The 23897-nt window shown below is 43.6% G+C and overlaps 2 protein-coding genes across 8 annotated transcripts; one reads left to right on the top strand and one right to left on the bottom strand.

Moving 5' to 3' along the window:
* The first annotated feature begins 1684 nt into the window (after nucleotides 1-1684).
* Nucleotides 1685-5378, top strand: LOC137438186 (twinfilin-1-like). 2 transcript variants are annotated; one of them, XM_078766494.1, is made up of 4 exons: nucleotides 1685-2435; nucleotides 4025-4120; nucleotides 4311-4415; nucleotides 4593-5378. In XM_078766494.1, exons 2-4 carry the CDS (start codon nucleotides 4037-4039, stop codon nucleotides 4677-4679), a joined length of 276 nt encoding a protein of 91 aa, XP_078622620.1. In that variant the 5' UTR covers nucleotides 1685-2435; nucleotides 4025-4036; the 3' UTR covers nucleotides 4680-5378. The 2 variants fall into 2 exon arrangements, with proteins under 2 accessions (XP_078622620.1, XP_078622621.1); XM_078766495.1 differs by lacking the exon at nucleotides 1685-2435 and having other exon boundaries at nucleotides 3011-4120; nucleotides 4593-4725; nucleotides 5042-5378.
* A 1750-nt stretch (nucleotides 5379-7128) lies between these two features.
* Nucleotides 7129-22930, bottom strand: BORCS6 (BLOC-1 related complex subunit 6). Of its 6 annotated transcripts, none has more exons than XM_068133217.2 (5): nucleotides 22710-22930; nucleotides 17718-18959; nucleotides 14103-14263; nucleotides 12854-12937; nucleotides 7129-7735 (listed from the first exon to the last, which is right to left on the bottom strand). In XM_068133217.2, the coding sequence occupies exons 1-5, from the start codon at nucleotides 22732-22734 to the stop codon at nucleotides 7610-7612; spliced, it is 1638 nt and encodes a 545-aa protein (XP_067989318.1). In that variant the 5' UTR covers nucleotides 22735-22930; the 3' UTR covers nucleotides 7129-7609. The 6 variants fall into 6 exon arrangements, with proteins under 6 accessions (XP_067989318.1, XP_067989317.2, XP_067989316.2 ...); XM_068133216.2 differs by having other exon boundaries at nucleotides 14103-14260; nucleotides 22625-22861; XM_068133215.2 differs by having other exon boundaries at nucleotides 22625-22859.
* Between the last annotated feature and the right edge of the window lie 967 nt (nucleotides 22931-23897).

Genomic DNA, 23897 nt, shown 5'->3' with positions numbered 1-23897 from the left:
CAAAACCTTGATCTTTTCTACCCCCGCTAATTTCACCCCAATTCCACTTTTTTGAAATACCAACTTCTGTCCTGGAAGTCCTTGGTGTCCTTGTGTTTTATACTTCTCCCTCCACCCCCCCCCCCCTTCCCACGCCTCCTCCCCCCAAGCCCTCTCCCTTCCACACATCTCCCTGCTCTCAAATGTTGTGTTTGTGTGCTTCCCCTTTTCTCCCCATCTTGTTTTCCGCTCCCTCTTTTTATATATTTTGTTTGTCTGGTAGATTTGTTTGTGAAGTAAATGTTAGCTCTTTCACGAGCCTCGATTCAGTATACAAAAAAAAAGAAAAAAAAGAAGCATTTCTGAGAAATGGTTGACATGTTCAATGTAGGAGTTTTTATACCTACGTTGACAAAGTCGCCGGAGACATCATGTTTTCAGGTTGTCGGTCCGTCCGTGGTTTTCGTTCCCGCGATAACTTGAGAACGGCTGAAGGAATCTGTCAAACTTGGTGCAGGTATGTATAATGAGGTAAGGATGAACTGATTCGATTTTGGAGTCATGAGGTCAAAGGCCAAAGGTGAGGTCATATCAGGTAAAAATGTGATAACTTGGGAACAGCTGAATGGATTTAAATCAAACTTGGTACAAGTGTTATAATGACGTAATAATGTGGGCGGAGGCATATCGGTCGACGACGTGACGTCGTATCGGGTTCTGTAAAATAAACGCGTTTCTTTTTGTACATTTAATTTGGTGTTCGCTTGATTTAATCTCCACAGGTTTGAGGGTTGAAGGCGGAACCGTGAGGTAAGGAACTTCAGCATCCTCCCCACTCTCCTTGTCCTCCTCCCTCCCCGCGTGTACGAACTCTGCCATATTTGAACTGAACGCCTTCGGAGTTAAAGCTCGCTCGGTTAATCTGTTTCCTTGGTCGGTTTTTAAATCGCGAGGAACACGACAATATATATTATCTATACTAGCCGAAAGCACCCGGCGTTGCCCGGGTTTTTTTTTTAATGAATTTACTACTATAATTCAGCTTTTACTCGCGGCCGTAGAAGATTGACTACTATAATTCAGCTCAGCTTTTAATTGCGAAATAGGCCCAGCCCGGCCGAGGCGGCCTCGACCGGCCTCGCCACCTAGCCTATAACCTTCCCAGGGCCCGTCCCGACATTTTTGTTCTTTTTGAATGAATTTACTACTATAATTCAGCTTTTACTCGTGGCCGTAGAAGATTGACTACTATAATTCAGCTCAGCTTTTAATTGCGAAATGGGCCCAGCTCGGCCAAGGCGGCCTCGACCGGCCTCGCCACCTAGCCTATAACCTTCCCGGGGCCCGTCCCGGCATTTTTAGTTCTTTTTGAATGAATTTACTACTATAATTCAGCTTTTACTCGCGGCCGTAGAAGATTGACTACTATAATTCAGCTCAGCTTTTAATTGCGAAATGGGCCCAGCTCGGCCAAGGCGGCCTCGACCGGCCTCCCCACCTAGCCTATAACCTTCCCGGGGCCCGTCCCGACATTTTTGTTTCGGAGGTTTCCTCCTATCTTTCACTGTTCAGGAGATTAGCACGTGCAGACAAACAAACAAACAAAAACTTTATTTTATATATATAGATAGAAGATAGAAGATATATATATATATATATTGTAATGGATTTGAGAATCCTGTAATTTTTGTAAATATTACCCTCTGTAAATAGTAATTCTTGTAAATACCTCCGTTTTGTGTGAAAGATCAAAGGTCGTCCTTTTAGTTAGTCCATCGCATGCACGTAGAAAATCATAGACCTCTCTATAGTTATTTCTTATTCTATGTTAGTTTAAGTCTCTGTTTCCCATTAATTGACACTGCATTGCACCAGATCAACTAAGGTAGAATCCCCTTTCAATTGCCCCAGAACCTCCATTGCCAATCGCATTACCAACTACATTCGCCCTCCATTGAACACGAGGTCAACTCGGGGAAGAAGGGTGTGGCCCCACATCGTCAGCAGAAGGAGGAGTGAACCAGCCCCGATCAACCAACCAAGGATGAGGGGTTTGGCCTGAGAGGGCGGAGAGAGAGCGTTCGAGGAGGTTCGCAAAAGTTCCATGGGCGTGGTTATATAACCCGTCGCGCGGAGCCCGCCATAGCAGTCCACCGGAGCTCAGTTGAGAGAGTTCAGTTGAGAAGGAGAGAGTGAGTTCTGGAGAGGAAAGCGCATAACCAAGGAGCACAAGGCGAATGAGAATCGGCACGCCCTGCTCGCGATACCAACCAGCACTCTGAAGAACAACCAGTGCGGGCACGCGAACCTCGACGTGCCGCGGTCCTCGGATCTCCCTGTCGTCCGTTCTGTGAACCAGAGTGCGAGGAGTCGGAGCTGTCACCTCCAGCCCTGCCGTTTGCACGGACCTGAACCTTCTCATCCCTCCACCCATTCCTGCCATTCCATCCTTTTGTGTACGTGAGTTTGTTTTGTGTGTCTTGTCTCTGGGAATAAGTTAAGCTTGTATAAGTAGAATTGCACTGTCTTCTTCTTCTTCTGTAAATTGCTTTCGTTTTCTTTCCTTCTCCTTGGTTTCTTTAATTGTGTGAATAGTAATTAATAATAAATCCCTGTTCTTCCTACCTTTGCCTTCCTTTCTTCACATCCGTTCGTCTTTGTGATTTCCATCATTTAACACCTGTGGCACGATTTTGGCCAACGCATAAGAATCGGGTGTAGTACTTGCTAATGGTTCGAGCCGCGGGCTGCTAACCCGCTCGGCAAATAACATCTTGTCCGTGGTCTCGAACGGGGCTATCCACCGGCTTCGTGGAGAGGTTGGCGGAGGTGTACGTGACTCCCTTGACCAATCACCTCGGCCAATCTCACCCCACGAAGAAGCGGGATAGCTTCAGGAGCGGAGACGGCCAGTGAAAATAAAAGGGGGATTAACCCCCCCCCCCCCCCCCCCCCGCTAAAGGGGAGCGCCGTACTCCGTTTCCGTAACAATATATATATATATATATTGTGCTTTCACATTTCAACATGATGTTTTAACTTGGTCTTCCTAATAATGAATTCATGTTGTACAATGTCGAATAATGATTCAGGAAATCTCGTTACGTTATGCCTTTAAAATATACTCAAATATTGATATAAAATGTTTTTACTGAGTTCAATTAGTAGGTTTTAGGAAGATATGGATGTAAAGAGGAGGTTTTCAAGGTAAAAAATATGATACAGCTGGCACCACGTTGACTGGCCCGGGAGAGAAGCAAATTAACATTCAAAGAACTTTTTTTTACCATGTCCATTGTGTTTGGTAAAACAAATTTCTATCGACACAATGTTTTGCATTTGCAATGATTCATGTGTGTGCATCATGTGATTCAACACATCATGTGTGTGCCGTCCCTCGGATGGGCATTAAACTGGCATCCCGTTTGCCAGCATTAGTTGGTGGACGTTAAACATCCCACGGTGTCCTTCACGAAGAGTAGGTGAGCTTTCGCCGGCATCCTGAACAAATTACAAATTCCTTCCCTGACTTTCTGCGTCAGAGTGGCAACTGATCCAGGATTGTAACCCGAGCCAAGAAACCGCTTTTAAAGACCCGACGCTCTGCATGGAGCATGTTATATGTTGATCATCATGAACTGCTTTAAAAATAAATAACCTTTCCACATTGCTAAGCTTGACCCCACCATTCCTGCTCTGTTCTCCTGTATTGAACCCCAAATGTGTTGTTCCCAATCCGTACATCAAGCCTGGTGTTGGCTTAACGGTAAGGATGGCTACCTTAAGATCCTAAAGTTTGAGCCCCTGTCGTGCCATTAAATACCACCAGGTGCATTGACTCAGCCTGTCATCCTTCTGAGGTCTCAAATATATTACCAGCATATTGTCAACAAGGGGCGCTGCATCAGCGGCACAGCCTAGCAACCAGTCGTGGCTCGCTGCATACGAAATAATAACGATCTGTACATTATAATTAGTTCCATTGTAACATGTGTGATCATTTGTGGTGAGTTGTGCTGGTTTAATCGATTTGTGCTGTGACTAGGTGAGGCTGAAAATGCTCTATGCTGGGACTCGTGCCACTGTGAAGAAAGAGTTTGGAGGCGGCCATATAAAGAATGAATTATTCGGTACAGCAAAGGTGAGCTGGTTATGTTTGGGATATCGCAGCTACCAATATTAGGTGGATGAACACTGAGTTGCTTTGAGTCTTGAATATTGTATTGATTTCTTCGACCCAGCAATTATTGGAAACTGCTGGTGTTTTTGCTCATTTGTTCGAAGGGTACTATGCGGAGTGGGAATGGTTTTGTTGATTTTTGTGTTTCCAGGAAGAAATTTGCCTCTGCGGTTACAAGAATTCTTTGCAGTATGATTCTGCTCCCCTACCTCTGACGGATGCAGAGAATGAGTTACAGAAGTTGAAACTGAACGAGGTTCTTTATTTTTATTCGTTCCCTTTGTTGTGTGCCGTCTTTTTTTTTTTTTTGCTTTGCTTTTGATTTATGGAATCACCTTGATTGGTTGATCATGCGACATTGCTCAAATTTCATGTCCTTTATCAACAGCATTTTTTGTCAACTTTATCAACTTTTTTGTCATTTCCCATCCAGGTGCATACAGATGTCAGTGTGGATAGTAAATACCAACACCTGCAGGGTATTGCTTTCCCTATTGAGAAAGAGGCCTTGGAAGTGTAGAAGTCTGCATGGACTTCTGAATTTCTTGAAATGTCCCTCTTTCTTTGTAAGTGAGTTATCACTTGCATCCTGTTCTAACCTGTTCTTACTCTTCTCATTGCAGGAAAGCACAGAAACATGGGTGTTGCTTTGTAATACTAATTGTGATGCACAGCAGTATTATATAATCTTTGGAATATGGAATGCTAATAAAGTGAAAAAAACATATACTTAGTGATAACTCCATGAGTAATCTGCCTTATGAATTTAAAAAGCTATGTGCTGTGCTTCGATATACCTTAAGGAATAAAACTTACATTGATGATCTGTGCAAAGATGATACACAATATTACTTTAAAGAAACCATGAAACTGCTTTTCCAGATGAAATGGAATGTCTGGATTCTTTGTCTGAAAATGCTTATCTTTATGGATTATCCTGAGATATGAACCAGATGCTTTTCTACCCTTGCTTGGCTGAATCCCTGACCTCTCGTTCGAACCCTCATCGCTCAAGCCAGACGCCACAAAGTCCAGAAGAATTTATTTTGTCTTAGCAAAACACTATAAAAGACAAGAGGCAGACCGAATCGGGCATAAGACCTGCTCTATGTCGTCTGGAGTCCTGTTTGAGTACGCCGGCATAGTACTGTTTGACTGTGTTGTAATCCTTATTATATTCGAGGGAGGCTTCTCCATTGAATTAAAACTTGACATTGTTTTTGAGGTGTGGACATTCTATTTTGTGTACACCCTTCTATGACAATTTTGGCGTCCTTTTGTGGGCCACTAATGCCCTGTGGGTCGAGGCACGGTGCCAGCCAAGGCGACTCCAGGACTCTGACTTTGCGGAAAAAGCAAATGGATCTCCACCTGCTGGTAACATTGTTCCTCTGGACCCTTGGGGTAACGTGACTCCGGATCATGTGAAGATTTAATTCTCTGTTGTGTTATGATGTTACTGCGATGTCAATGGTGTCGTTATGTTGAATTTTGATATGAGGCTAATTCCCTCTGGGGTGAGGTAAGTGCTGGGAAGTGGGAAATCCTCGCATTGATCATGCAAAAATCCAATGTCTTAGAGGTCTGTTTATGGTCTGGAGGGTCTGCTTGGCCAGCAGTTCAGAAGAATGTTGTCTTACCAGCTTTGCTTGTATGTGCCATTTCTCAGCAGGAACTGAGATTGGTGCATTTATGTTGTCTGGTCGGCCTGAGAAGAGGCACATTGTGAAATGTAAGGAACGTCTTGTCCAAGTGTAGATTGGTGAAAATGTGTGATGTATTTTGTTGAAAGAAGCCTCACGATGCCAGAGGAGAGGTTCGTGTGTGCACCAGGAACCTACCTGTGGTCTATATGAGCCAACATTAATGGCTGAGAGTCCGGGTGAATCAAAGAAAGTCATGAGTAAAATCGAATGAGCTGTGTTTTACAACTGGACGGACCTCGGTACGAAATGAATGAATTCTGTTTGCATCCAGCCTGATATAAATGGTTCGCGTAGTGAGAATGGGTGGTGTATAATCGGGCAGGCTTGGTGTGCGGCGTGTTGGGTGTGCTCGCTTGGAAAACCTGTTCGCGAGTGATCCAAAGGAATCTGGAGGAATGCGCCTCCGAGCGTTCCCTTGGAGTGCTGGATGGAAATCGATGTGGAATGGATTAAAGTATTCTTACGTTTGTGGGGGGTAGGCAAATTTATCAATTTGAACTGAAGCAATATGGATAACAAATCATGGCTGTACGTCAATGACTTGCCGACCGAGATACAGAACTACGTCCAGATTTACGCTGACGACAGAAAGCTCTATGGGGATGTCACAACCCGAGCACACTCAAGATCATTACAAGAGGACCTTGTCACATCTGCAAGATGGGTCGATACTTGGCAACTTTCATTCACCCCAGCCAAATGTAAGGTCATGCACACTGGCAAAGGAAACCGGGATGTAATGTACTACCTCGATGGAGAAGAACTACAAGTTACACTGGAAGAGAAGGACCTTGGTGTTATAGCCAATGAGCTAACCTTCCATGCACCTTTTCCAGCTTCACCTTGGAAAATTTCCCACTTCTCTTCAACTCGATGGTTCGTCCTCTCCTAGAATATGGAAATAAAATTTGGAATCTGAGATTTAAAGAAGACGCCGATAAGATCGATAGGATGCAACGGAGAGCGTCAAAGCTCGTAGCAGAACCTAATCAACTCACATATGAGGAAAGACTCAGATAACTGGACATGTTGTCCCTTCACACCACAATTTCAGGTGTGACACCACACAAACATTTTGAAACAATTTACACTTTACAGTTGCTTTGTTTTTCAGACAAACGACTTGCATTTGTCAATCTTTTTCACAAATGTGAGAGCGCCTCGGTTTGTAATGGAGTAGAGTTAACCCCACAGGAAGAGCGATGGAACAAACCCAATGTTGTCCTTTGTAGGATTTCTGTACATGTCCGGTATCCACAGTCATGTTGCTGAAGACTTCTTTATTGCATTGCATGCACTGCATTTCTTGAATACCTTGAGTCACTAACAACGACTCTTGGATACTTTGAACATCTGTACAAAGTTTAGCAGTTACAAAAGCATTCGGTGCCAAATTTTATCAAACTAAATATACAACGGCATTTCATATATACAAACAAACACGCACACAAACAATACATTTGAAAGACATTTTCATTGTACAATTCCACGTGTCAATGCAATGAGGAAATGCCTTAACGGCAGCACATCATGTAGCAAAAAGTCCCCAATTAATTAAAAATTAAACCGCTCAGGAACGACTCCGACTTGTGGCCCAAGTGATGTCGCTAATAACATTGTGAAACCATTTAAGCTTTGTTAAACCCAACGAATGTGCGGCAAATCCGATAGTGTAAGGCTTGTGCGTGATGGTGAAGGCAATAAATGGACCCAAGTAGCAAAAAGCTTTTATTTATTTATTTAATTATTTACAAAGGGTTTCGAAGTAATCCAATAACCGCTTGACTTCCTTGATTTGTTTGGTGAGGGAATGAACAGGCCGCATGGCCTGATCCAGTTCTTCGGTGCGTGCTATCAGCGTGTACATTGCCTGTCCAAATGAAGAGGATGAGGCAAAGAAAGAAAGAAAAAGATATTAACAACGTAACGAAAACCTTTCATAAGGAAATGCATCAGTATGCCACCAATATTCAAGTCAACTCTGTCATTCCAATTAAGGTTGACTTCCAACCAGCCATTGACTCGACATTTTGTGAAAAATGGACAAAATATTTTGTTGGAGGTTGTGGCACATTTTATAAATCCGAAGAATGCAGGGAAATTTTGTCATCCATATTGCTTCAGTTCAAATTGATAAATATTGTGTCATTATGATATTCTTAATGATGCTGCTGTATTTTCAGGGTTGGCACATTCCCAAGTGTTTTCCAAGTGGATAGCTCAGAGAGAGCACACTTTCCTTGGTTTAAATCGTGACCAGAGGTTGCAAAAGTCACTTTGGTGTTTCACAAGTATGTTGTTACATCCATATTGCTGTCCAAATTTCAAAAAGAATTACCATTACGTGACAATGCTGAATATTAAACATCAGGCCTACTATTATTTCAAACTATGGTTTGCCACATTCCCAAGTATTTTCCAAGTGGAAAATTTCCAAGAGAGTATATATATTATTATGCTATTATACACTGGTGTTGGCTTAGCGGTTAGGGTGCCGGCTTGGGATCCTAGGATCCTGGGTTCGAATCCCGGTCGATCGCTAAATTAACACCAGGGGGGTTGACTCAGCCTGTCATCCTTCCGAGGTCGGCTAATTGAGTACCAGCTTGCTGGGATGAATGATCACGGTGTGTACCCCGGTTTAGAATAGGTACACCGTATCCCTGCGCATCGTAAGAGGCGACTAAGGGTTGGTGCCAGGAAGGGCATCCGGCCATAAAAACATTGCCTCAAACAGGGAACCATTATTGTCATGGGACCCGCAAGGCTAACCCCTGCTCTAGCGGGGAAAATGGCCTTAAAACGATCATTCATTCATTTTTTCATGCTATTATACACTGGGCCGCTGTTATTAAATCAAATCGAGACCTTGTTTCCACATATGAGGCTTAATTGGAATCTATCTCCACATACCCTATACGAACAGAACAAAGAATAATATCAGAACTACAGCAAAGATTCTACTAGCATTTCATTGTTTATAAGCAAGCAAATAATTAATTCCCGTCATACCTTTCTCGAGCGTCCGCTCACAAAATACAGATACGAAACCAAAAACTGCTCCTTTCCCCTACAACCCGTCATATACCCTTCTCAAGGCTATTCCATTCGAATCCTCTTCTTCATATTTCATCACAGCCGCCATAAAGGCCGAGCCGAGTGATAGACGTAATGCCGTAATGACATCCCAGACGTAACGCCGTCTTACCACACCGCCACATTACAAAATCCGTCATGTCAACGCCTAGCGTCTGTCGTCTGGCATTTATCCCGTCACTGGCGGATGTCAGTCAGACCGAGTCAGTTATATGGGTCATGGTGTTCAACTGCCGTCAGCGAAGTGACGGGATGGGATGAGTGCTGGACGCTGCCGGGAGGATATGCATGCCCTTGGAGGCCTTGCTTAGCGCCAGACCTAAAGCCGTAATGACGCCCCCGAGGAAGGAACGTGACAGACAGAGGGGTGGATGGACGGATACATCCGGCTACTTTAATACATAGATTATATCAATCCCACCGCATCCTGAAATGCTTCTGGCACTTCCGATATTATTCCTTTAATGGACTAAGTCTGCCAGAGTTAGCTGCTAGTTAACAGGAAAGATCTCACATTGCTTTTTCAAAACAGGAGGCGATTGTTGCCGACATCCTGGCCAACTACCAAATCCTTGCCCCAATGTTTACCACTGATAAGTCAATACACAACAACAACAACATGTATTTTAAGGCCATCTTCCCTGCTAGAGCGGGGGTTAGCCTTGTGGGCCCCATGACAATCTTCTCCATTTTGCCCTATTTTCTGCATCTCTCCTTGTTAACCCCCTTGCCCGCATTTCTTCTTCCACCATCTTTAGCCGTCTTTCTCGGTCTTCCCCGTCCTCTACTTCCTTCTACATTCATTTCCTTCACTCTTCTCAACCAGTCACTTTCATCCTTCCTCAACACATGACCAAACCATCTCAACCTGTTCCTCTTCACAGCATCCATCACAGGCTCTATTCCCATCATCTTTCGCAATTCATAATTTGTCTTCCTCTCTCTCAACAATACTCCGCACATTCACCAAACCATTCGCATTTCCACCCTTTCCAGCCTTCGTTACTGATAAGACTCTGACTGATGTCAATAGCAAACCACTAATGGATTTCTTTTCCAGGAGGCTGCATCAGAAGTTCCCAACACCATGGAAATGGAGTGGGTATAAATCGTGGTGTGGGAAGCAGTTTCTTGGCTAGAGTTACAATCCTTGATGGGTCGCCACTCACAGGAAGTTATGGCAGGAATTTGTAATTCGTTCAGGGTGCTGGTGGATAGCTCTCCTACTCTTCACGAAGGACACCGTGGGATCGTTAACGTCCACCAACTAATGCCAGCAGATGGGACGCTCTTCCATGAATGCCAGAATGAATACTATTCATTGGAACAGGGTACACTGGAGACATGAACAACCTATTTATCATTTGCACATTTGAAATTTCTTTAATTTGGTGAGGAATTTTGGGCAGCACGACCTTTTCGAAGGCAGGGTTGTCAACATTCGGGTTTACACTTCCGGGTTATTGGCGTGTGGACGAAGGCTGCTTCACTCCTCCAAAGCCAAGTTCTACCTGTCGGATTATTTTGAATCTGTCCATTATCAAATCTATTCAACGTTGTAATGTTCATTGTTTTCCTTGACAGTTCCGTATTTCTTCGGATACATTATTAAGTTTCTCAGTAGGTCTCACGTGCTCCACTATTTTCCTTCCTTACTTGGTTGGTTGGTTTTCATCCCATTTCTGCTCTTTGTAGTCCTACCTTACCTGTGAATTTAAATTTTAAACATAAAGTCCCTTGTATATTTATATATTTCTGTTCTATCATTCATTCATGCTCCAAATAGTCTGGTTCCTTCACATCACATCATCTGATTTTTGCTCACCTTATTACCTCCGCCACCAAAGGTGGATGGAGGTTATGTTTTCACCCCTGTCTGCTTGTCTGTTTCTTTGTTTTTCTGAAAGGATATCTAAAAAAGTTGTGGATGGATTCTGAAGAAATTTGTTGGAGAGGTTGGATATGTGACACGGCTGAGATGATTATATTTTGGTGAAGATCTGGATCTGATAATTTTTTGTGGTTCTTCACCATTGAGAGATAGAGCAAAAAAAGGATATATACACAATATCTCAAAGTTGTGGATGGATTCAGACAAAACCTGGTGGACAGGTTGGGTGTGTGACAATAAAGAAGTGATTCAATTTTGGTGAATATCCGAATCCAAATCCGGATACAAGAATTTAAAATTTTAAAGGTGATTCTTCACCATTGAGTGATGGGGCCAAAAACGATGTATAGCATGATATTTCAAAATGTTCTGGCCCAATTATGACAAAACTAAGTGGATCAGTTGCTTAGGCGACAAGAAACAAGCCGATTTGATTTTGGTTCAGATCCGAATCCAGATCCGATCCAATCGGTGGATACAAAACGTAAACTGTTCAGCCTGGCGGAGGGATGTGCTCTACCTACCTCTACAACAATCATAAAACTGTAGAACATAACTGTAGATCCACAGTAGTATATTTTTGTTGGTTCTGGCTCACTGTGCCCCCGACTATGTCGGGGTTCAACATGGTTCAACATGGTTCATTTTTCAATTTTCCAAATTTTTACGATTTTCCAAATTTTTAAAACTAATTTTCAATTTTTTTTTTTTTTTAATTAAATTTTCTATTTTTTTATTTAATTTTCAATTTTCAATTTTTTCAATTATCAATTTTTTTTTTTTAATTTTCAGTTTTTTCATGTTGTGGATGGATTTCATGTTGTGGATTTCCCAATTTTTTAATTTAATTTCCAATTGTTTTTTGCTGAATTTTTTTTTTCCCTTTCCTCTGAGTGATGTGTTATCCGTTTAATTAACTAATTTGGAAAATTACTACTTTTCTCCCATTCCTCCTTAACCTTCTCCCCTTCCTCCCTCACCCTTTTCTCCCATTCCTCCCTCACCCTTTTCTCCCATTCCTCCCTCACCCTTTTCTCCCATTCCTCCCACTCTTCTCCTCCTCCCTCTCCTCCAGCTGAAAAAGCTTGAATGTGTGTCTGTTGGTTTGGAGGTGTTTTTTGTAATTTTAGGAGAAGGAGCAGGAAGAGAGGGAGTGGGAGGAAAGGGAGAAAAAGGAGAAGGAGGAAAGGGAGAAAAGAGAGAGGGAGGAGAGGGAGGAAAGAGAGGAAAGAGAGTTGAGGGAAAGGTGGGCGGAAAAATATAAAAAGATGGGAACCGGTGAGGTTCTTAAAGGATTGGCGGTATTACAGAAAATAAATCAAACTCAACGCACTGCGGAGGAAAATAAAGACTATAGCATGCTAATGATAAGATTACACCAGCTAACCTCCGGGAGATTAAATAAACATTTTGGAAATTAAATTTAAAAATTGGGAAAATTACATAATTGGAAAAATTGAAAATTAAACAAAAAAAATTGATAATTGAAAAAATTGAAAATCTAATTTTTTTTTTTTGAAAATTAAATAAAAAATTGAAAATTAAAAAAAATTGAAAATTAAATAATTTTTTGGGGAAAATTGAAAAATTAACCATGTTGAACCATATTGAACCATAGTCGGGGGCACAGTGAGCCAGAACCAACAAAAACATACTACTCACAGGGAACTTGCATTGCTTCGTTATCATACTTGGACTTGGATTTTTAAGTTGCCATTCATCAAGCCGCAAGGAAGAAGAAGGTTGTCTGCCCTTCCCAGTTTAACATCTCGTCCGTGAACCCTGCCATTGTTTAGCTACTCTGTGGGCCCAGATTTCCATACAAATAAAAATACAAAACCTCTGACATTCCAGCCCAATGACCTTACCACGAGGCCACCACCACATTTGGTCTAAAGTTAAAACATCATTGTTCAGCACTGTCGTCATCATTTGAACATGTACAGATGTCAAGGTTAAGCAACTTTGAGAAAATACGACAATAAAAAGCAATCATCATACCTTGATACTAAAATCCACCGATTCACCAAGGCTGTCGACAGAATCCCGATACGTCTGCACGTAGCCGACACTCAAGGCAGTCATCTGGAAGATAATTCGGCATGAAGCTCAAGTTACTAGGGCCTTGACTCCACTACCTAGTTTGGAATTACTTAGGAGCAACAACTAGGCCAAAGCAGAACTGAGGAATAGGCTTCATTATCTTCACTATCAAGGAAGAAGCCTTGGGCAGACGTAACTATGGTAACGACATATTCAGTTTAAACCAACAGACGTTCTGTTCAGACACATATGGCTTCGTTTGATCACATTCGTACCTGTTTCTGCTAAAGTGCAGGGATAAGGGTTTGCAGTGAGACTTGATCTCAAGCCCCGTGACCAGAGCACTGTCCCATGGAAGTGAAAAATAACCTTGTGCTACGGGCCTTTATCAAGTGGCGTCAACCAATGGTGGCATCTATAACCATTACGATTGCATACAACAAGGGAGATAATATTTCATATATGATAATTGCTCATCAAACCACAACGCAGTCCACATATCAAAAGTCAGTTCAAAGGTCACTTCTAGCTTACGATTGTATAGTCACAGTCACGTTGCTGTGAGTTAGAACTTCCATTTACTCATTTACTGATAATGATGCCAAACAATGTTTATCCTCATGCTTTTTGACAAAAAACGAGGGGATATTGTAATCGGCTCCGTCTGTCCGTCCGTAACGCTATGATCTCCTAACAGTTGGGCAGAAATTTACTAAACTTGGTAGTTATGATCACCACATGGCAAAAATGGGGTGGAATCACAAAAGGTGAAGTACCAAAAAATGCAATTAGGGGCACATTCTTTTTGTAAAAAATTCTGAAAAGAAAATTCCACTTTGACATTATGGGTTATGTGTTGTTCAGTGACAAAAACAAATCTCAATGTAATCCATTTTAAATTCAGGCTGTAACACAACAAAATGTGAAAAAAGTCAAGGGGTGTGAATACTTTCTGAAGGCAATGTAGATATAATTTGTCCGAAGGAAGAATTTTCAAACTTAAACACGAAACACAAAGCCCAAGAATGGTGAGTAGAGTTAACAAGAAACATGTAATTATCAGCTGTTTGAACATTCATTATAGTCAATCAAGAATCTACGTTCCACAAGCGTTGGCTTTGTGTTGAAAAAAAAATAAAAATACTCCGCTTCAGTTTGTATTTCTACTCTGGCCAAAAAACCCTATTAATAATGTGTCCGAACTCACACTTTGTATGGCAGAATTTAAAGACTTCATCATGTTGTCCACATTACTCGCCACCTCTTTTGCCTGAATCTCCAGGTCGACGAGTACAGAGGGGTCAATGGCGGGGATATCAGCGCTTCTTTGAAAAGAACTCGAAACCTCCAAACTTGTCCTCGAGTCTTCTGAAAAAAAAAAGTTTAATCAAGAAATAAAAAATTAAAAACACAAGGATACAAAAGCAGGAATTACAATTTGTTGTTGTTCCGTATGCAGCCTGTGGCTGCTGGTTGCGTCCTTTCTGGAAGCACGGCTAGGCCGCTGATGCAGTGCCCGTGATGGGGATTCATCAGACCCCTCACACGGATGGAGCCAGATTGTGGACAAGACAAAAAGTTTACATGTCGCACTGTGCCCTATAGACAGGAGTCAGAATGTGTGGCTCTGGTTATGCTTTAAAACAGCATTGCATTGATTTAACCTCGCCTCGTCAACTGTGTACTATTTCTCTCTGCGAGGCAGCGATCCGTATCGGTGGAAGGAATGAACCCAAAAAGCATGTTGATAGTTATTTCGACCTTGGGCAAAGTATATTAACGCCAGTGTGACTTGGTGGCTCCCTAAGATTCTGGGTCGTGGGAGCTCAGAAATCTTCCTTACATGTAAGCCTTATCTTGAATAAATTCTCTTGTACATTGTCTGGAGTTCTAAAAGTGCTTTCCTAGGTAATGGATAAAGGTAAAACCCCTGACACCAGTTACCAGTAAACTGGTACTCATTTTCCCGACCTCGGAAGGATGACAAGCTGAGTCAACCCACCTGGTGTTATTTCAATGGAATGACAGGGGCTCAAACTGAGGACCCTAATGCCTAGGTCACACATAGGCGGATTTGTCGGCGACTACTGGCGACTGAAAAAATCGCCACCATCCGCCGACAATCGTAATGAAACCGTAATGGACGGTCGCCTGTAGTCGTGGTTATCCTCCCCAGGTCGCCTGCAGTCGGCAAGAGTCGCAAAGGGGCCAAAAAGTTTTTAAAATGTTTAAAAACGGCGCGCTCAGTCGCAATGGAAAAAAATCCGCCATGCTGTCGTGATGGAACCGCCATGCTGTCGTCGGTATCCGTAATAAGAGCATAAAGCGGCCGCAACCCAGTCGCTCATAGTCTTCCGCAATCGCCCCCACCAGCTAGCACGGCAGAGATGCGAATGCCATACGGCCTTCCTGCGGCATCTTCCCGACTACGGGCCGACACTGTTGCGGCTGCATATCGACTACAGAAAAACTGTCACGTCTCCCCTGCGGCTATGGGAGACTGACGACGACAGCAGTAGGACTAGTGGCGGCCGAGTTACGAGTCAATGTGGCCGCCTGCAGTCGCCATACTGCCGCCTGACCATATTTTATGGTCACATTACCACCCGACATCGCCAGTAGTCGCCAGTAGTCGCCGAAAAATCTTGATCGCCGGCAGTCGCCGGTAGTCGCCAAAATATCCGCCTATGTGTGACCTAGGCATAAGATTTCAGGTCAGCCGCCTTTACCGTTAGGCCAACAACAGGCTTATCCTAATCGATCAAAAGTATCTAAAATTCAAAGCTACATTTCGGTACCGACAACCTTATGTACTGGGGCCTCAGCATCAACTCTCCTGTATTCTGCAGACTCTAAACCTCTCAACATTATTGCTGTTTATTGCAATGAGAACAAAGCACAAGGAACATTGCTCTCTCATCGCAGATATGTCAGGTGGCCTCCTCCAGTCAAATCCTTCTGCCCTCTCCATATTCCAAGCCTCTCCTGCTCCTCCAGGGCAAACATGCTCATCCTGTAACCCCATCCTGGGCCCCAAAATTCAGGTTTCTTGCACACCTACTCTTTTGCTCATATCGTCTCCTCTTTGTAGAACTTAAAACTGCCTTCTGGGGAAGGTTCAAATTGTAACGGGTTACATGGGGGTAGGGGAAGAATTGCTGCACTTTGAAGACATTTAAAAGCAATGTCTTGCAATCAGTTATCCGCCCGTAGATGCTATATTATTGTGTTTCACAATTTCACCTTTTGTAAAATATCAAACTTTACAATTGGATATTTCTATCAAGGAAACGTGTTCACAATTTAAGGGTTGTTTATTTTGTACACTTTTCTATTATCAATTCCGGTTATTGCAAAGAAAGTGCATGGATTTGTTTGTTGTGTATGGTATGTGTGCATTCTGGATCTTTCGATCATCATCTGAGCATCAAGAATAACCGTTGTGGTAACGACCAGTTCGACTGGGGTGGAGGACGTGACTTTAAGTTGGAAGTGGTCATCCAGACCTAGTAGAATGTTCCAATGCATTCCCAGGGTACAACCACTACTTTTCAGCTTATTTCATCAAGTGGTTTGGAAGTGCATGCACAAAATACATCCCGGTGTGCTAACTGCTAAGGGAAACCCTTTGGCTCGAACAAATGGTTAACTCCTGAAACGTCAGCTTCTCCTCACTTCCCACAACGGCTTGGCTTCCATCAATCAAGTCCTGTCGATTCCATCCGTTGAAATGGAATATAATTGAGCCGAGCCCATCATATAGACAAAAGAGAAAAACTATACATAATGGAGAGAAAGTTAACCTATAGTTAACCTAGAAAGTTAACCAAGAGAGAAAAACTACATATCATGGAGGGGAAAGTAATTAAACTTGCACAGGCACAATTTCAGGTGCCCTCGTTAATCCCTGAAAGCTTCAGCTTCCTCGGTCAAATTTTCACAGAGGAGTAGATGATACATGCAACATACTTTCCCTCCATCAAAAAACAAGAAGCACCTGCTCTATATGGAAGCCGCCAGAGGGAGGAGGGGAGGGAGGGGGTCATGTTATTATCTTTATGATTATTAATACCAGAGAAGAGTACCCACCCTACGAGCAATCTTACATGCAACACGTTCTTCTGACGCATCCTTTTATTTGGGCAGTGTATAAGCAATAGACCGCTGCCTCAATCACTCCCAAAAATAAAATAAATCTGGGTTACACATATGAAACGAAAACATGCGTACTGCATATTGCATATATAATGCATTGCGGTTATATAGCTCGGATAATTCCAATTTCACCCACCCTCAACCTCGCCCCCTTACCCCCTTCCCCCCTACCCACCTCCCTCTGCTTCCCAAAAAGGAAGAAAATCTCAAGATGGGTGATGTTTTTTTCCCCCAAAATTTGAAGGAATCAAACGAAACTTGCACAGCCACAACTTCAGGGTGTCCTCAATGGTCCCTGAAAATTTCAGCTTCCTATGTCATTTATCGAAGTATCCTAGCCATGGGAAGCAAAGAGGATCCAATGTGAGAATCTCTCCTTGCTTACCACAAGCCCACGGTGGTTAGAAGACTTTGATTAAGTGTTCTGTCGATTGCATCCATCTTTATACATGTCTGACGCCACAGACAAACACAAGCCTTCACAAACACCCGTTTGCCATAAATATCAGTGAGTTTGTGCTGTTCGCCTGCACAACGGACGACAGAATGGAGCAACGTTTAAACGTGCAAGTGGGTTCTTACCTTCACAATGATATTTTTTTTATTTTACAATATACCTTACCGTGGACACAGCGTTACCGTGGACATATTCACAGAGTTGACTCACCATTTAGATGCTTCGATGAGCTCAGTTTGATTTTCTCTTGAAGATCCGCAGCCACAAAATGGGTGAGGTTGCCTTCCTGAACGACTGTTCCCTCCAGCTCTAAAGAGCTAGCGATGGTTGCTCTCCTTCCTTCCTGCTTTAGCTCCTTTGGTTTTATGTCTTTGGACATGTAAAGCTGGCTTATACCATCCAGGCTTCGACTGTCCTGCAACCAACGTGAAGGCCTGGGCTCTCTCCGAGTAGCATTACCGACTTGGACTTGAGCGAACACGTGCTGAGGTGAGAGGCCTGGCGCTTGTGGGGCAGCACCGCGAGCGACCGCATCATCAGCTGCATCGCCAAAGTGATTCTCACACACGTCTTGACTCAAGTCCTTGTCTTGCAAGTAGTTGAAGGGATTAATTCGCGGCTTTCGAGGACCAAGACTATTGTGGCCGGTAACGGTGCTGGCTCGAACTGAATTTTTGTCTTCGATGCAAGGTGTAAAATCCATGCAGGTGTCTTCGCTTAAAAGCGACCTATCATTATGAAGTACATTTTCTTCGTCAGGAAGGAAGCTCTGCTTCTGCGGAGCAGACTGTCCTCGGCTACAAGACGCACGGCTTGAAATTTGGACAACCGATTCGTCACTAAAGTCCGGATCAGCCCCATTTTCCACTCCTGATTTTACAAGATCTGATGCAGATTTGGAGCAATCGTTGATCGGTCTTTCATTGTCGGAGAAAGTCGTTTTCGTATTATCTTGTAAGTCACGTGATTTTTCATCAGACATCACAAGGTGCTCAAAGGAATTGATGACTGAGCTTTTGACACTTTCCAGTTGCTCATTTTCCATCGTCAATGGCAATGCGTCATCATTCCCAGCGCACAAGAGGCTACAATCATCCTTTTCCAACATACTTTCCGCAAAGTTTGTACCAGTTGAAAAGGTATCATTGGTAGAAGGCAAGCTTTCCATTTCTGGCAAATTTCCTCTCTCTGCCATTAGCGTCGTATCCACAAGGTCTCCACGTGACACGCTCCCAGCATTGCGCGAATCCAAGCTGTTTTGACATTGTCCGTCACTCCGTTGGACATCGAAGGTTCGCTGGCTCTGCGTTCCACTACCAGAGGTCTGTCTGCTCCAAACTCCATCTAAATGGTCGGAATTTCTATCGAATCCAAGGTTATTGTTTTGCAAATCCGGGTGAGAGAAATCAAGCTCCTGCACCTCTCGGCTGCAAGGTGCACCGACATCGTGTTCTGCAAAGCAAAACAAACAAACACAAGCTGGCAAAATCATGCGTTGAAGCCACATAGCAAACAACAACAAACTAACAGGCCATTTACTGATTACAAACACTTACAAATGCATACTGACACAAAGTTCTCAATTAATGTTATAGAGCAATGCAACTGTAAAACAGATTATTGGCCATATTATTAGCTCACCTGGAACGAAGTTCAGGTGAGCTTATGCGATGGCGTGTCGTCCGTCAGTCCGTCCGTAAACACTTAAACTTCTTCTCAGAAACCGCTGATGGGATTGCGACCAAATTTGGCACAAATGATATTTGTTGTGTTGTGACTAAAGTTTGTTCACGGTATTTAAAAAAAATCGGGGTCAAAGTGGGTCTACTGGAGGTCAAAGTGGATCCAGATTTGACCCCCCCAAAATAGGTATTTGTTTTCTTCTCTGAAACTACACATGCAATTTCGATGAAACTTGACCACAACCTTCATCACCTGTGATGTACCAATGTTTGTTCAAGGCACTAAGAAAATTGAAGTCCATGGGGATCCTTCCTCTTCTCCAATGGCTTGATCTCTGATCATCAATTTGGATTCAGACCAGGTCATTCTACTCTGGACATGTTGCTTCTGCTGTCTCAACAATGGATGGAGGTCCTCAATGCCAAACAGGAAATTAGAGCTGTCTCCCTTGACATATCACGTGCCTTCGATACGGTCTGGCACCCAGCTCTGCTCACCAAACACTCCTCCTATGGTAACCATGGAAATCTCCACTCATGGTTTGCGGACTTCCTCTCTGGTCGTAGGCAACGTGTGGCCCTGAATGGGTTTCTCTCATCTCCCCCTTCCTGTTCAGGCTGGAGTTCCCCAAGGCAGTGTTCTGGGCCCTGTGCTATTTCTGGTCTTCATCAATGATCTCTCCGACTCTCTGGAAAATCCTCTCTATCTCTTTGCTGATGACTCCACTATCTGCCGCTCCATTCCTCATCCCCCAGATCGGCAATCTGCAGCCTCCTCACTCTCTGCAGACCTGGACAAAATCACAGACTGGTCAAACAAGTGATTCAATCTTTCAATCCTGACAAATCTCACACTCTTACTATATCTCTCCGAAAAGACCGACTGGACAACCCTCCCATCTACTTTCTCAACAATCCTCTCCAAGAAGTTCTGTCGCTCAAGCTTTTGGGTCTCATTATCTGCCATGATCTTTCTTGGGAAAACCACATTTCCAAGCTGGCTTCCAAAGCCAGTCGCCGACTGGGCATCCTCCGTCGTGCGAAGTCCTTCCTTGGCAAACCTGAGCTCCTCACCACATACAAGGCTTTCATCCGCAGCTCAATGGAATACTGTTCCCCCTTCTGGGCCGGTGCTCCTGCCTCACACCCAGCTCGGCTTCACGCTGTTGAAACCAAAGCTTTCAGAATCAATGGAATCTCCTGCGATGAAGCTATCTCCGAGGGCCTTTCACTCAGTCACCGCAGGCAGGTTGGTTGTCTTTCTGTCTTTTACGGACTCCTCTCTGGCCTTGCTCCCCCAGCTCTCTCTGTGCTCTGTCCCCCCAATATTCCTGCAGGTCGCACAAGATCTGCCAGCAACCCTCTTATGGTTAAACTGCCGAAATCTAGGCTCTCTGCTCACCTTCACTCTTTCATTCCCCTTTTCTCCCGCCTCTGGAACAAACTCCCCCACTCCCTTCAATCCCACTCCTCCCTCCAGGTCTTTAAACAGCTGTTCACCACCATCTCTTATCTTCCCCGATCCAAAACCTTGATCTTTTCTACCCCCGCTAATTCACCCCAGATACACTTTTTTTTGAAATTCCAACTTCTTTCCTGGAAGTTCTTGCAGTGTCCATATGTTTTACACCTCTCCCACCTCCCCCCCAAGCCTCTCCCTCCCACAGTTCTCTCGATGTCCCTGCTCTCAAATGTTGTGTTGTGTCCTTCCCCCTCTCTCCCCATCTTGTCTATCGCTCCCCTTATTTTGTGTTTTATGTGTCGGTTTGACTTTTTGTGTGATTAATGTTAGCTTTTTCACGAGCTCCTGATAAATAAAATTTTTTTGAAGATGTCCAAAAAAAGAAAAGAATTTGACAATCTTGTATACAAAAAACAAACAAAAAAATCTATGGGGGGTCAAAGTGGATCCAGGTTTGACCCCCCAAAATAGGTATTTGCTATCCTGTCAGAAACTACACACACAATTTCGATGAAACTTCACCACAACCTTCACCACCCGTGTTGAACCAAAGTTCTTTCACAGCATAAAAAAAAAATCGGGCCGTGAGGAGGTATACAGGATGGGAGTGGGGGAGGGGAGTAGGGGGGCGAGGGTAGGCGTTGCCCCCCAAAATTGGCATTTTTTGTTTGTTTGTTTGTTTAGTCTTATGATTATGTTCGTATGATTCTACATGTTGCCCTGTCCTGTAGCAACCGTTCAAATTGGTTTAAAATACCTCAAGTCAGTGTAGTATACTGCTTATTCTACCTGGTGAGCGCCGGGAGTATTGCCCCAACGTTTAATACGACAGAAGGGGCGGCTTTTGTCGTCATCTGTAACTGAAATAACTTCCCCCACACTCACCTCTGAGCTGCCTAACCTGGGTTCGAATCCCGACCCAGCAAAAACTGCCATTCTTGTTTCACAGATCGGGCGATTCATCAATGTGTGCGTCGGATGGACGTTAAACTGGGCGTCACATCTGCCGGAATTAATTGATGCACGTTAAAGATCCCACGGTGTCTTTCATGAAGAGTAGGCGAGCTATCGCTGGCATCCTGAACAAACTGTCAGTGTGTGTGAGACACTTTTAAGTTTGAATATGGTTATTCGCAACCAAGATAATGCTAATATCGTTATGTCGAGATTGAAGCTCACTAAACTATTCACAGCTTTTTAACGTTGATCACATTGCAATGAGTTTCCGTTCACCTTAAACGGAAATTTAAAGCAAATTCACCTTTCACCTTAAATTCACCTTTCACCTTTCAAATTCACCTTTCACCTTTCACCCAAAATTCACCTTTCACCTTTTCACCTTTCACCCGTTCACCCGCAAATTCACCTTTCACCCGTTCACCTTAAAGCAAATTTTGAACCTCGAGCGAGAGTGAGCATTGCCGCGAACTACAACGCCATGGAACACACCATATGAACAAGCCGTGCCGAGTTATTTTCCGAGCTTTATTCTGCTCGCTGTGATCGGTTTTTCTGCGCACATAATTAACATAACATGATAAATAATAATACATAAGCCATTTCACATGTTATAACACAATCAACGAAACGTTTTTACCGAAGCGGGGCCATGGCGAATTCGATTTGCAAGGTTCGCATTATACCGACGGCTACATCACCGTAACTGGCGGTGTAAACCGAAAGAGCAATCACGGGGAGAAGTTAAATGAGGAAACACCTCGTTGAAAGGATTGGAACGAAGGCGTCCATGTATGTAGGGGCAGCAAGGCTGCAAAATCGAAGGATTTGTTTCAATGAAACGTCACATTTTGGTTGTTAATGTTAGTCGCGACCGCCGAGCAACTTGTACTAAACGCTAAAAGTAGTGGGTAGTGCGAAGATTGCAATGGAACTCGCAGAGAAACTGTACCGGAAGTTTAAATAAGAGGTTTCCGGGCGATGCGAGACCGGGTTTCCGGAGACATGCGGCTTACTGAAGACCCCGCACTCCATACGGACCCCGCGCGTTGGGGGATCGGCGTGTCGTGTCCATGGAGCCTCCCGAGGTCGGATTCGTACCTTCGGCTGCTGTTGCTGTTGCCATCTTCTGGCAAGTGCTCGCATCATGTCACGTGGCGTCACGCTCCGATGTTTTGTTGTTGTTGTTGTTGTTGTTTGTATGAGGGTGGGGACAAGATGACGGCGACGCGACTATTAGACAAATGAAAAGAATGAACGAACAGGAAAAGAGAGGGAGGCAACAGCCAACAGTGACCCGGAAGGGTATTCCCTGAGCAAGCAGCTTGTTATCGCTCTCCAAGCCAGCCGTTCCGTACCAACCGCTCGGCAAGCGGAGCAAGCGATTCGGTTCGTTATGTTCGCAAAAATGGCCGCCGTAGTCGGATTCAAAACGATGCGACAACCAATTAAACAAAAACTCAGCTGGACACAGTCCAGTTTGCTTAAAGCGACACAATCATTAAAATTTTAAAACAGATATTCTTTAGAGGATGATATCCCTGACCCATTAGCACAAAAATAAATAAAAAATTGGGAGAATAGTTATCCGTGTTAAGTTAGCTTATCATGGTGTTTCGATCCCAGATCTACTGTAATCTATATATACCACAGAGAAGATAGTACCATGACCCTTCCTGTATCCCCTTTAGGGAACAGGTGTACTGGTACATAAAAACTGATAAGGGTTCTGTCACCTGTTGCACTTGAGCATTTGCATCATTTATCTGAACGAGAAAGCATAACCTAGTACCTTGCCGTTTATACCACCCATAAGGACCTTAACCCATGACACGCACAGGTCGACCAGCCACGATCGTGGCCCTACCAAATATGGTCATTATATGGGCGTGTTCTAGCCACTATTTGTATGCAAATGAGCTTAAGCTATCTCAACCCAAATAACGAATCATGGCCTTTCTTACAATGTAGAATACCCAGGGTAACTTATGAAAGCTTGCTTCCAATTGGTGGAGGAAGGCCAATGACAAAAAACATTTGTGTCTTACGAACCAGGGCATCCAGCACTTTATGGGTTAATGTCTGATGAGAAGGTCTTTATGGGTTAATGTCTGATGAGAAGGTCTTTATGGGTTAATGTCTGATGAGATGGTCTTTATGGGTTAATGTCTGATGAGAAGGTACCCTTGTATAGGATCTCTACACTCTGACTTCTCTGGTTCAACAAACTACAGACCCAAAGAATTAAAACCGGTCTAACATTTACATCTATGGATTTCATCACATTAT

The sequence above is a fragment of the Myxine glutinosa genome, chromosome 12, assembly GCF_964187855.1.
Source record: "Myxine glutinosa chromosome 12, kmMyxGlut1.1, whole genome shotgun sequence".
NCBI lineage: Eukaryota > Metazoa > Chordata > Myxini > Myxiniformes > Myxinidae > Myxine > Myxine glutinosa.
Note: the sequence above shows the minus strand (reverse complement) of the source record. Positions and strands in the feature narration are given on the sequence as shown.